General features: G+C 37.9%; 2 protein-coding genes across 2 annotated transcripts; one reads left to right on the top strand and one right to left on the bottom strand.

Annotated features, from left to right (window-relative positions):
- Positions 1–1481: 1481 nt before the first annotated feature.
- On the bottom strand, positions 1482–4638 carry LOC120778973 (fat body protein 2-like). Its single transcript, XM_040111061.1, has 4 exons — positions 4409–4638; positions 2132–2359; positions 1886–2059; positions 1482–1815 (listed from the first exon to the last, which is right to left on the bottom strand). Exons 1-4 carry the CDS (start codon positions 4499–4501, stop codon positions 1528–1530), a joined length of 783 nt encoding a protein of 260 aa, XP_039966995.1. The 5' UTR covers positions 4502–4638; the 3' UTR covers positions 1482–1527.
- A 5025-nt stretch (positions 4639–9663) lies between these two features.
- Positions 9664–10848, top strand: LOC120778924. The gene has a single exon (XM_040110970.1). It carries the CDS (start codon positions 9664–9666, stop codon positions 10846–10848), a length of 1185 nt encoding a protein of 394 aa, XP_039966904.1.
- The last annotated feature ends 2707 nt before the right edge of the window (positions 10849–13555 follow it).

The following is a 13555-nucleotide window of genomic DNA, read 5'->3' as shown; positions in this document are numbered from 1 at the left end:
CAAATTTAAGCAGCAATTTAATCAAACACTCTTGAAGCTCCTCCAGTATCTACAATCTCTGAACAAATTTTCCAGATCGGTTATGATATTGAAAGAATAAGTAGTGGTATATACACAGATTGATTATTTTTGACGAGACGCCCCCTAAACTTTTAGGTTTCCGTCTAAAAAAAAATATCAGACCATAAAAAGTCCTTAATTTTCATAATAAACCTTGCCCCAAACACGATACATTTCCCATGGAAATTACATGGGATTTTTCCACTTTTTACGAATATCTTTTTTTCTCTGGAACTTTCTCGTTTGTAGGAATAAAAAAGTCACATTCTTGTACAGAATTGGATGCTCTACAAAATACGTCTAGACAATTTTTCGATATACTTACTCCTTTAAAAGTTATTCAAGGTTAAAGTTAACTTCTGTGTAATTTCTTGAATTTCCGAACTTTTACGGCAAATTGAATTTTTTTTGTAAAATTCAATGTTTATTCTAAAAAATATAATTTTTTGTTGGTCATAAATCCGGCTCTACTCTAATTCTTATATAGAACAGAGTGAAAAAAAAATGATTTTCGAAATTTCATAAAACTCGGTAAAGAGGTTACATGGCTTTACGGTTTCAAAAAATCGAATCCGTTTTATTGTCTTGTCTTATTAAGTTCTACAAGATAAGATAAAAAATAAGAAAAATTTGCAAATCAAATCAAATTTAAACCATTTGAGTACATCAGATTTCCTTTATAAAACATTCCTGAGTTACATTTGAATATTTTTTTTTGATGTGCCAAGCATCACCTGATAATTGTGCTTCTAGTTGTTTTTGTATACTGCACAATGGTCTGACCCAAACAACGGTAGAAATGCCGAAACGAAAATAAGTCACCTCATCATGGTGATGCCAGATAGGACAGCGTGTACCTGGATAATGCAGATGCCAAATTGCACAGTACAACTCATATAAATTAAATGAACTTATTATTAATCGTTAACAACATGTGATTAATTACTCTTCATGTTTCAGAGTAACATCAGAGAAATTATAATTTTTAGAATAAACAATTGAATTTTACAAAAAAAATTCAATTTGCCGTAAAAGTTCGAAAATTCAAGAAATTACACTTGAATATGACTTTTTTTTATTCCTAGAAACGAGAAAGTTCCAGAGAAAAAAAAATATTCGTAAAAAGTGGAAAAATCCCATGTAATTTCCATGGGAAATGTATCGTGTTTGGGGCAAGGTTTATTATGAAAATTAAGGACTTTTTATGGTCTGATATTTTTTTTTAGACGGAAACCTAAAAGTTTAGGGGGCGTCTCGTCAAAAATAATCAATTTGGTAAATAACGGACACCCTAATGTACATACACATGGATGCGAGATAGATGCGAATAGTTTGCAAAAACTTTTTAAATTGACTGCAATGGTTTATCAAACTTCTTTATTGAATACATTTTTCAAAAAAAAAGTCAAATCAAAATTACATAAATTGAAATTATACTGTTTTTTATTATTTTCTGTTTACAATCTTTTAATGTGTCTCATAAGTAACTACCCACTGCCTTTTATATGGAATTTCCACGATATTGCCTAAATCTAGCAAATAGACACCACCGTTCTTACCGGTTTCAATTACTTTAATCATATTCTTCCCACACTCCTCTGCAGACTGTTGTTTGGCATGGCGATACCGTTGAGCTATTTCTTGGCAAAACTTAAAGGTCGTACTTGAATGAATATTATTTGCCATGTTGGTTTTGGTAAGTCCAGGACAAACAGCTAGGAACCTAACTCCGAAGCGGTCGAAATAAATTTGGTCCTTTAGTAAATTGAGGAGAATGAAATTAGTACATTATTGGGTTCAATCATAATTCAATTTCAATACAAACCCCCATGCAACGGGTGAAAGCTGTAACGCCATGTTTTGAAGCCGAATAAATTGCAAATAAAGTAGTTATCTCCAAGCCACTGGTGGATGAGACATTTAAAATAGTACCACCACGTCCACCTCGGGACTTATCCATGTAAGGCAGCGCAGTTAAGGTGCTATGGATTAACCCCAACTAGAATGGGGAAATTGAAAACAAATTTAACTCGCACAATACTTCAAACAATTTTATAACAGCATATTTTACCAAGTTAATTTGGATTGTTAGGTCAACTTCACTATCCATACATATACCACAACCATTGACCAGAACGTCAAAGTGACCCATTTTCTCCACAGCTGATTTAAAGGCTGCTGTGATGCTCTCTTTTTTCGTCAAATCCACAGGTATAAAATCAATTTTGGCACCAGGGTGAGATGTTTTTAACTCAATCATTGCTTCCTTATTCTCATTGAGATCAAGTATTGTTACGTACTAAAATAAAAGCCCATACATATATATAGTAAAAATAGTATAAGTCTAAAAAATAATAAATAAAAGCAATCCAAGAATATAGATAATTTGTAAGCAGATTTTTCGAAACATTTGTTATTATTTATGCTTCAATAGGGTGGCCGCACATCTTCTACTTCTATATTGGCGTAGACACCGCTTACGCAGTTATAGCCGAGTTTGCAACAACGCTCCAGTCGTTCTTCCTTTTTGCTGTTTGACGTCTAAGAGTACTCAACATTTTGAGATTCCAAATGTAGCCAGGTCCTTCTCCACATCGTCCTTTTAATGGAGTGAAGGTCTTACTCTTCCTCTCCTTCCCTCTGCGGGTACTACGTTTAGCACTCTCAGAGCTGGAGGTTCGTCGTTGCCATTGTGCAAAAAACCATAAATCTTTCGCAGTACCTCTCTCTCGATAACTCGTAACGTCGACTGATCAGATATTGTCATCGTCCATGCCTCTGTACCATATAGCAGAATGGGAATAATGAGTGACTTGTAGAGCTCGTGGAGATAGGACTTTACTTCTAAACTGCCTATTCAGTCCGAAGTAGCACCTATGTATTGGCAAAAGTTATTTTGCGTTGGATGCGCTGGAGGTTGACATTGTTGTTGGGATTAATGCTGGTTCCAAGATAGACCTTATTTATTCTAATAATTTTTACGTATAATATTAAAAACACCCGAAAAAATGGTATTAGAAGCCGAGGTAAAAGAATCAATTCAAAATTATATACAGACAGACAGCCATGGCTACATCGACTCAGCTCGTCATGCTAATCATTTGTACTATATGTACATTTTATAGCGCATTCAACGTTTCTTTCTGGGTGTTACAAACTTCGTTCTGTTCAGTGAGATTAACTATTAGTTTTCATTTTAAATAGAAGTCACGGAGAACTACCCTTCGGGGGAGACAACATTCCAATTTTCATAAATTTGCTGTCGCTCATCTCAACTTATTGTATCTCTTTCATTTAGAATTACACTCGTAATGTCAACATGATTTCAATCAGCTGTAACTCAGTTCTGTAAATATTTTGCCCATTTTTCTTTTTGAAAGAAACGTACGTTGCTCTCCCTCCATTCGTTACTTGGTATTTTTTATAGGATTTCGGATTGAAGAGACTTTTGCCAAATTTTTAATTTTCCTTAACCTTTTCGAAACACATACATCGGTAACTGTACCGTTTATTTTTTCGGATATTCCGCTCTTTTCAAAATACAAGGAGCGTTCCAAAGTAATCAGGACTTTTTGAATCTAGCCATCTATATGTCGACTGGAGCGTTAGAATCTGCTATCTTTATCGATTGTCCAGTGAGAATTTCATGATATTTCATAGATTGGAAGTGAAGTTATTGCTTTTTAAGCAGAGTGCACGAGTGGTTTCAACGTTTTCAAAGTGGTCGTGAGGACATAAATGACGATCAACATGTGGGCCAATCAAAATCCGTGATCACCGAAAATTCCATTGAAACTGTGCGTTCATCAAAAATCAGCCGAAATAATCATTGAAATTCATGGAAATGGAATTGAACATCTCCAAAACATCGATTGATCGCATTTTGACCAAACAGTTGGGCTTACGAAAGGTGTGTACACGGTTCGTTCCGCACAAATTGACTGACGACCAAAAATTGCTCCAATCCAACATTCGAAGGACACCTTGGGACCGATTATTTGACCAAAAATCACATTTTTACCATTAATCACTCCACGTATTCACCTGATGTGGCACCATCCGACTTCTACCTTTCCGGAAAAATGCATTTGCCGATGAAAAGAAAGCGTTATGGAGACGTAAAGCCCATTCAAAAGGCTTGCACCGGCATACTAGCAGCCATACCGGCCTACGAGCTAAAACACTTGTTCAACATGCTTTTGGACCGAGCAAAAAGCTGTATTGAAGCAGAAGGAGACTATTTTGAATAAAATAAATTGAGCTTGCCGAAAAAACTACAAGTATTTGTTCTGTTTTTGTTTTAAGTTCTGTTGACTTTGGAACGCATCTTGTAGTATCTTAAATTTACCTTTGCACCACTTTTTAGGAACTCTCTGACGCTGGCTAGGCCGATGCCACCAAATCCACCCGAATATATCACATTTTTGTCTTTAAGATCCATTTTCAACAGAACAATTTTAATATAATGAAAATTAAATGTAGAATATTGCTTAAGTTAAAAGTATTTGGTTGCGTTCGCTGACTGTCGTTTATGCGATCTACTTGCCAACTGTCGGTGAGTTATGAATAAGATGCCCTTTTCTATACTCATTTGTATATAACTGTTGTATTAGCAAGATTATTTATTGCTACTATTAGCAAGCTGATTACTATCTTTGAACTTGCTCCCTGTGAGTTACTATGCCACTCGAACGCCTTGTAAGTTTTGCTATTTTAATATCAACATGAAAACATGTAAGAACGATAACTTAGGTTGAACCGAAACAATAATACCCTTCACGTTGGTGCTTACAAAAACTAGATTTGACCGTTCAGTTTTGTATGACAGCTATTAGCTGGTGCCTTGGAGAATAATCCGAGGCAAATTTTGTGAAGACATCTTTGTCAAATGAGAATGTTTTCCATACAAGCACTTGATTCCGACCGTTTAGCTTGTATGACAGCTATATGCTATATTAGTCGATACCGGCGTTTCCGAGAAATCAACAGCTTCTTGGAAAGACAAAGACGTGTGCACAATTTTAGAACCAGATCTCATAATGTGGGACCACTCCGCGTATGTGCGACAGGCAGACGAAAACCTTCAGACCCTATACATATGTATGTATATATGTAGCTGGTACAATTGATAATATTAACGTGAGTGTAGGGTATACGTGAATATAAAATTTGGTGGTGTTAGTATTGTACTAAAGGGTGAGCATGTTTATCTAAGTATGTAATTCTAACTGATTTGATCTATAAACTTCTTTGTAATGTGCTCCAATTGGTACATGGACGAGTTTAGAAAATAGAGCAGGGATTTATATCAGAGTAGATTAGGTAAGGTCAAAAGGTCGATTCTAAGATCGGTCTCACTTGGACAGTTTAAAACGCCGGTCTGTTGTGATATCTATAAACATCTAAATACTGGATCATACGACACTTTTGACAACTAATGTCCGAGAAGATTTTAAACTTGACCGCATGAATGCTTATTGGACAGTGTCCAGTAAGAACTCCTACAATTGTGGCAAGATGAATTTTGTGCATGGCAAGATTTCTTCTAGAAAGAACTCACAGTCGCTAAGGATCGTTGATCAATGCCTGCTAAGCGCACACGGGGACTATTGCTCCAATGCTATAATGCTAAATGCCAATGAAAATAGAACTTAGCCTCATTCCGTTGTGAGCGGGGCAGCGGTGCCCTTCTGGCTGGCTCAACGTCGTCGCAGTTGCCTGTGACCAGGCGCCAAAACGACACTGATGATGATGTAGATTGATGCTACTTTTAGTGAGAATAGACACTATTCGACTAGCTTTGAGTTAGCGAGTATTGCCGCTTTGCTATCGGAGTGAATACTCACCTCCCTGAAAAGGGCTGAACTTAATAGCCGTACATTTACCACTACTTTCTGCCCCTTCCGCCTGAAAAATAATACAGTTATCCGATATCCTAAGATACGGAGAGCTCCCTACAAAAAACTCCGTCTCCTACCTGCCCACCTAGCTTCGACCCATCCACATCTCCCTTGTAGGTATTTGAGTTTATAAACTTCATTTTGAAACTCGAAGAGGCAAGAAAAAAGTCGTTTGCTCATTTGTTGGAACCGCGAGAGGGTTCAATCATAATTCAATTTCAATACAAACCCCCATGCAACGGGTGAAAGCTGTAACAAAGTAAAGTAGTTATCTCCAAGCCACTGGTGGATGAGACATTTAAAATAGTACCACCACGTCCACCACATGATTTATCCTTGTAAGGCAGCGCAGTTAAGGTGCTATGTATTAACCCCAACTAGAAAGGGGAAATTGAAAACAAATTTAACCCGCACAATACTTCAAACAATTTTATAACAGCATATTTTACAAAGTTAATTTGGATTGTTAGGTCAACTTCACTATCCATACATTTACCATACATTTTACATTGAGCAGAACGTCAAAGTGACCCATTTTCTCCACAGCTGATTTAAAGGCTGCTGTGATGCTCTCTCTTTTTGCCAAATCCACAGGAATATAATCAATTTGGGCACCAGGGACGGTGCCATGACAATCTAAGTCGATGTAGCCCCAGTCCAGTTTCCTATTTTTTTAAAGAAAAAAACACAGAAACTTCAAATTTTATGGGGGATGTTTATTGTCATTTGAAGGAACATTCTCTGGCATTTATTTTTTGAAGATTATCTATTTTAAATGTAGGCCGCGGCTACGTCTCAGATGGTTCATCCGTTGAGTCCAATTTTCGATGACTTGTTCGAGCGTTTCGACTGATAAGTGGCAAATGACACGCGTTATGTTTTGCTCCAAAGCCTGAGTCGGAGCGGCATTGTACGCATAGATCTTGAACTTTAGATTTGATTACGGATTAATATCGCACGATCTTGGTGGTAAATTGACCGGCCTCAAACGTGAAATTATCTGCACACCGAAGTGTTCTCTCAATAAGTCCATTGATTGATGCGAAATGTGGAAAGTGGAGCCGACTTGTTGAAACCAAATGTCGCCGAGATCACGAGCTTCAATTTCTTAGAACTTTTCAAGAGCCCATAGAGCAAGGCGATGTCACTTGGGAAGGTCGAGTGGCTTCAGCTCTTGCACAAGCTGTATTTTGTGCGCCAGTCAGTCCGAGATGCTGCGAATCCACGCCGAATCTACTCTCCACGACCTTCGTATGCACTCCCAGCTACGACTGCTATATTTTACTCATTGCGTGCTGGACGTGGTCTATACGGTAATAGTCAATTCTGGGTCTCAAGATGGGTGATGATGTTGCGAATAGTACGCTCAGTAGGCTGATTATGTTGACGAAAAATTTGAGCGAAGCCCGCGAAACACATTATTTACAGAACTTGAACTCGTAATAAAGTTGAATGATTTGTAAACTTTGTTCAGGCGTAAGTTTTTCCACGCTAGATACAATATTGAACAAAAATGCATGATCTGTCAAAAAGAGACTTTTCAAAAAAGTACTTCTATTTGGATCACCAGTTGAAAATAAAATTGAGCACACGTCCTTGTATTCCCAAGAAGCTGCTGATTTGCTGGAACCGCCAATATCGACTAACTGGTAACTTTCACTCTTGTCCAATTCTACATAATAAAATATGGAATATTTAATTGAGAATCACTGTTCTTTGCTCTCTACAAAGACATTTGCTATAAATTGAGCGTAAAAAAGTATCAAATTAAGTCTCATCGAAACACTGAACAATTAAACTTATGCGACCCAAAACACCGAATGTGCTGTAGCAGTCGTTGTAAGAACAAGTTTTAACGTGTGCAATAGAACCTATCCGCATCGCAAGACCGGGGATTCTTACCATTTATATCATTGAAGTTTTTCTCAAGCAGGGGGAAAATATGTCCAGCGAGTTTAGTTGGTTAGACTTCAGTAGTTGGTAGTTATAGAGATGAACTCGCTACTGCGGACAAACTGGCATATGGAGTTTAATTGGGCTCATTATCCTGATCATTTTGATGTATGTGAACCTATATCTGTATATTAGAGATAAACAATAGTTAATTGAACAATACTACCACACCCGGAAATTTTAATGAAGTTGTAAATGATATTTCAATGTAATGTATTGCGCTAAGTTGGTAGTACTGTCCTTAATTACTATGCCAAATATGAGCGTGTTATGTCAACTAGTTTGTTTACAGCAGCTTCTTCAGTCGGTACACCTGAGAAGTGCATACGATCTCGATTTTTACAATGGATAAAAATATTGAACAAAGAATTTGTTCAAAATTTTCTACCTCTAACCAAATTTCGTGTGTTCCGAATGCTTACAGTGATTCAGTTTTATCACAAACACAAGCCTACGAGTGGTACAATGCCTTTAAAGACGGTCCAGAGATCGTTGAAGACATGCCTCATTCTGGACTACCTTCGACCTCTTTAACTGATGAAAATATTAACAAAGTGAAGAATATGGTGCTTGAAAGTCGTCAGACGGGTGTTAGAGAGATGGCAAGAGAGCTCGACATATCACGCGAGTCCGTTCGACATGCTTGATCAGCGAATTCCGATCCCACATCCCACATTCATGGATTATAACTGCTGATGAGACATGGGTTTAAGAGTTTGACATGCGGAATGGAACCCTTTTTCAGTCGATCGAAGAGATAAAACAAAATTGGCTGAACGAGCTAAAGGCCATCCCAAAAATGCCCATGAAAAGTTATTCGAGAACTGGAAAAATCGTTGACATAGGTGTATTTGTGCGGATTACTTTCAAGGCGAGAAAATAAATACTGATGAATAATTAAATATTTTATTTACAATTTCCGGGTACTTTTTTGCAAAAATGCATAGCTCAACTAGTTATCTCACCAAACCCACTGTGCGTAGTAATGAATGATTTGTATTTGCAAAAATATTACGTCGACTTTGCAACATTTCAACTAGTATAACAGCTTTCAGACTTTGGAAGTTACTATGCCGCAGTGAAAGCTGACACTCTGCATATTACATCTTACAATAAATTTTTTTTAGCAAATTTGATATATAATAGGTTTTCAAGCGTTAATAAACTTATTGGTAGGAACATAAGAAGTTCGTTATTACAACATCGGAAGCGATCGATCTGTCTACATACAACCATTAAGACATCGGTACGAATTGTATAAACAATAAGGCGAATGTGCGCTTCAACACAAACCAGAGATTGGTTGGGTAAATAATATCATGATGCCAGTATGTCATTTGGTCTGTAAAATAATCCGCCAAGCTGGGCTTCTTGAGCGCCAAAGTGCTGTGCCAACTGATATCTCAGGTTGGTGGTTGTTGTTTACTGGTGGCTGCCGGTACTTGTCTATTGGCTGCATTTCGAGGTCACTACTTGTGACAATCGCACTTTTTCGTAAAAGATACTACAAGTACCACGCACCGTCTACTCCACAAACTGCAACAAATTGTTGCAAAAATATAGCGAGCGGTTGGCTGGCGCGTGCAACAGATTCTTCAAAGGGGTGTTATACAATATAAATGAAACGGTTCACAATTACTTTAAGTTAGTGGATTCGCAGCTTTGGAAGGTGGTCACAGTCTCAACGCATTTTGTAGATTATTTGGATATTTCGTCCGAGCTAAGCATCCTTTCAAACTTCTGTTTCAAAATGCGGTTAATGCTTGCTTTGATTTGGGTGAGCCTCACTACAGCGTCGACCATACATTATACACCCAACGAGATATTGCTTGCCAAATTAGAGAGTGCAACGCTAGACAAAAAGGACACCGCACCGGCTAACACGCAATATCACGAGCAGGATTCAAATGGTTTTTACTCTTACGGTTACAGTGCTGATCAATCTGCTAAGGCTGAGTACCTCTCGCTGGACGGTTCATCGCGCGGATTTTATTCGTATGTTGATGCAGATGGAAAGTTGCAGACAGTGAAGTATGAGGCCGGACGGAATCAGGGTTTTAAGGCTGCCGCTACTAACTTACCAAAAGCACCTAAGAATCCCAATAGGTTTGCACCGTTGCCGGTAAGAGATACGCCTGAAGTACAGGAAGCCAAGAAGGCGCACTTCGAAGCGTACCGGGAGGCGGAATTGAGAGCGGCATTAGCGTCACAAAATGAAGCTGTACAACTAGGCGAACTTAGCTTGGACGGGCAACAAAAGTCTGAACGGCCGCAACAAGAGGTGGCGAATATTTTAGAAAGTACCAGAAGTAAAATTTTAGCAATATTATCGGAAAGTGCGAATGCCGATAATAATAATAATTTGAATGTTGAAGCGACAGCTGAAATTGGCGTTGGTGGTACAGCTCAGGATCAAGAAGAGGATACTGAAAATACAGATGGTGATGATGATAATGGACTCATAACCTTGGACAACGTACAAAGCACACAAGACGATAGTGAAGGTAGTGAGGACGAAAGAAATGGCAGTAGTGGCGACAATATTGCTATTGAAAATGGCGACGGCGAAAATGAGGCCGGTGAATTGTCGAATGCAGATCGACAAATGACGACTTATAAACTCAGCGATTTGTTAAGTCCAATTGAACAACTGAACTCGCGCGCATTGTACACATTCGAGAGCGATGGTCAAGGACTCACGCAATTACAAGAAAAATCTGACTTAGCTTTACGACAGCCAAAGCTTACGACCATCGAAACTGTGCGCGTGCCAGTGCACTCGTACTATACAGTTTTGGCGCCCACTACCAAATACACTGTCATCACGCCCACAACACATCAATTGGTTCCGCGAGAGGAGGCACTGAAACGCGGCCAAAGTCTGCCGATTTCCCTGAGCAGTTCTTTCCTGTCACACCGTCTTAGATCGAAGTAGGCTCACGGTAAGACACGCACACTTACAAAAGATTTATCAGCGCGGACGTAAGGACCAACTTTTGAATCATTTTTGACTAGAGTTAACATTTCCATATATTCGTAGCATGAGTTTCTTGTTACATTCGAATGTTGCATTACATGTATTCCTATCATATTTCACATTTATTATTAATATTTTTAATTGTTTATACTGCATGTACATAAAAAGATTAGCTTCATTGCGCGAGTACGCATACATACATGTGTACGTATATACACATGCATGTATGTGGATGGTATTAGTTTTAAAATATTTACACAATTTTGCAAAGCAAACAATGTATATATACTATTTAATACACCTAAAACCTATTATATGATAGGGTTCAGAGTAAGTAACCAGTTTGGTCTTAAAGGATCTTTATTTGCTTTATTGCCAATTTACAAAATGTTTTATATACTTACATATTCTGCACGAGAAATAAATGAATTTCGACATAAACTTTGTACTGTATCTATTTTTATATTATGTAGGCATATGGCTGATATACAAGGTGCGTTCCAAAGTAAACAAGACTTAAAAAAACAGAACAAATGGTTTTTTCGACAAAATCAATTTATTTTATTCAAAATGGTCTCCTTCAGCTTCAGTACAGCTTTTTGCACGGTCCAAAAGCATATCGAACGAGTCTTTTAGCTCGTTGCAAGCCTTTTGAAAGGTCTCAACGTCTGCATAACGCTTTCCTTTCATGGGCAAATGCATTTTTCCGAAAAGGAAGAAGTCGCACGGTGCCATATCAGCTGAATACGTGGAGTGGTTAATGGTTAAAATGTGAGTTTTGGTCAAATAATCGTTTCTCGAATGTTGTATTCTGAGCAATTTTTGGTCGTCAGTCAATTTGTGCGGAACAAATCGTGCACACACCTTTCGTCAGCCTATATGTTCGATCAAAATGCGATAAATCGATGTTTTGGAGATGTTCAATTTCATTTCCATGAATTTCAATTATGATTTCGGATGATTTTTGATGAATTCATTCACAGTTTCGAAGGAAATCCGTGATCACGGAGTTTGATAAGCCCACACGTTGATCGTCATTGATGTCCTCACGACCACTTTGAAAACGTTGAAACCACTCGTGCACTCTGCTACGGGATAGGCAATCATCGCCATAAACTTGTTTCGTCAATTGAAATGTTTCGGTAAAAGTTTTAACAATTTTAAAACAAAATTTAATGTTGGCTATTTGTTCGAAGCTCATTTTCGCACCGATAACACAAACATAATGACACTTAAAACGCAATAACATGACTTCTAATCAATGAAATATCATGAAATTCTCACTGGACAATCGATAAAGATAGCAAATTCTAACGCACCAGTCGACATATAGATGACGCTACCAGGGGGCGCTAGATTCAAAAGTCTTGTTTACTTTTGAACACAGCTTGTACATAGATCTACTCGAATACCGAGCAACCAAAAATAATATCGAAATGCAAAATACCCAAAAGTTATTTTTCAAATATTCAATCCATATAAGAACATATTAAGAATACTCTAAATTCACCTAACGCTAATATTATAAGAGTTCCTACCGAGAGTGTAGGATGAAATCGGATGGTACTGCTAAAAACTATTATAAATCAATAACTAAATATAGTATGCCAGAGACACATTTTACATCCGACGCGGTATGAGAGGGTTTTGTGCGAGCCGGGGTCAAAATTGGACGATGGGCATGCCACCGCCCCTTTTAGGTAAAATCACATATTTCAGGGATCTGCCGATTTCAACCAAATTCGGTACGTAAGATTTTTCTGACATTCTAATGTCAAAGTGCGAAAGTAGGAGAAATCAGCTGACTCTTTCCTTTCCAGTATACAAATCAAAAAGCACTTAATATTTCGGTATAAAACTTTGCACGAATAATGCCTTTCGGCTGTGCTACCTTACGATCATAAATTGTCGAAATCCAACATAAACTGTTCAAGCCCCGCGGTACCGAATATTTGCACCCCAGTATCTATAGTCGATTTTATACCACAAATATCGGTCAATGTGTGATATATATAACTGAAATTCAGGTATAATTTTTTACTGACAATGGTATGTCTGTGTGTCAAAAATGGGTTGAATCGGGTTAATACCTCCTTTAGCTCCCAAATGCCTAACTCAACCATTTTCGACCCTCCAGGTGACTTTATACCGCATATATCGGCCAATAAGTGAGTTACCTCAATGAAAATGGGAGAGCGTATATACAAGGTCTGTCGCAAAAGAAACAGGACTGTTAAAAAAAACAACAAAAAATTAATATTTTTCAAAAGTTATATTTTTTTATTCAAAGTAGTTTCCTTGTGCTTCGATACAGCGTCCGGTCAATTAGCATTTCAAATGAGTGTTTAAGGTAATTTTTCGGAATGCTCGAATATCGGTCGTCGCCTTTTGGATAGCTGAAATGTCCTGTAACCAGTGTCCTTTCATGGGCAAATGAAGTTTTCCAAATAGGTAAAAATCACAGGGTGCCAGATCAGGTGAGTAGGGTGAGTGATTAATGCTTAATATGGAGTTTTTTGTCAAAAAATCAGTGACAAGCGTCGGCCGATGACACGGCGCATTATCGTGCAACAAGCGCCAGGACCCTGCCTCACGGTATTGTGGTCGAGCACAACGAATGCGTGACAAAAGACGCTTCATAACACCAAGGCAAAACACAGCATTA

This window comes from Bactrocera tryoni, chromosome 5 (genome assembly GCF_016617805.1).
Source record: "Bactrocera tryoni isolate S06 chromosome 5, CSIRO_BtryS06_freeze2, whole genome shotgun sequence".
NCBI lineage: Eukaryota > Metazoa > Arthropoda > Insecta > Diptera > Tephritidae > Bactrocera > Bactrocera tryoni.
Note: the sequence above shows the minus strand (reverse complement) of the source record. Positions and strands in the feature narration are given on the sequence as shown.

Excerpts from the sequence above, each read along its gene's own strand:
- LOC120778973 (XM_040111061.1), bottom strand. The coding sequence starts at position 4,501 with ATGGATCTTAAAGACAAAAATGTGATATATTCGGGTGGATTTGGTGGC. Across the intron at positions 2,060-2,131 it reads TAACAATCCAAATTAACTTG|TTGGGGTTAATCCATAGCAC; the intron begins GTAAAATATGCT and ends TCCCCATTCTAG. Across the intron at positions 1,816-1,885 it reads CTTTCACCCGTTGCATGGGG|GACCAAATTTATTTCGACCG; the intron begins GTTTGTATTGAA and ends AATTTACTAAAG.
- LOC120778924 (XM_040110970.1), top strand. The coding sequence starts at position 9,664 with ATGCGGTTAATGCTTGCTTTGATTTGGGTGAGCCTCACTACAGCGTCG.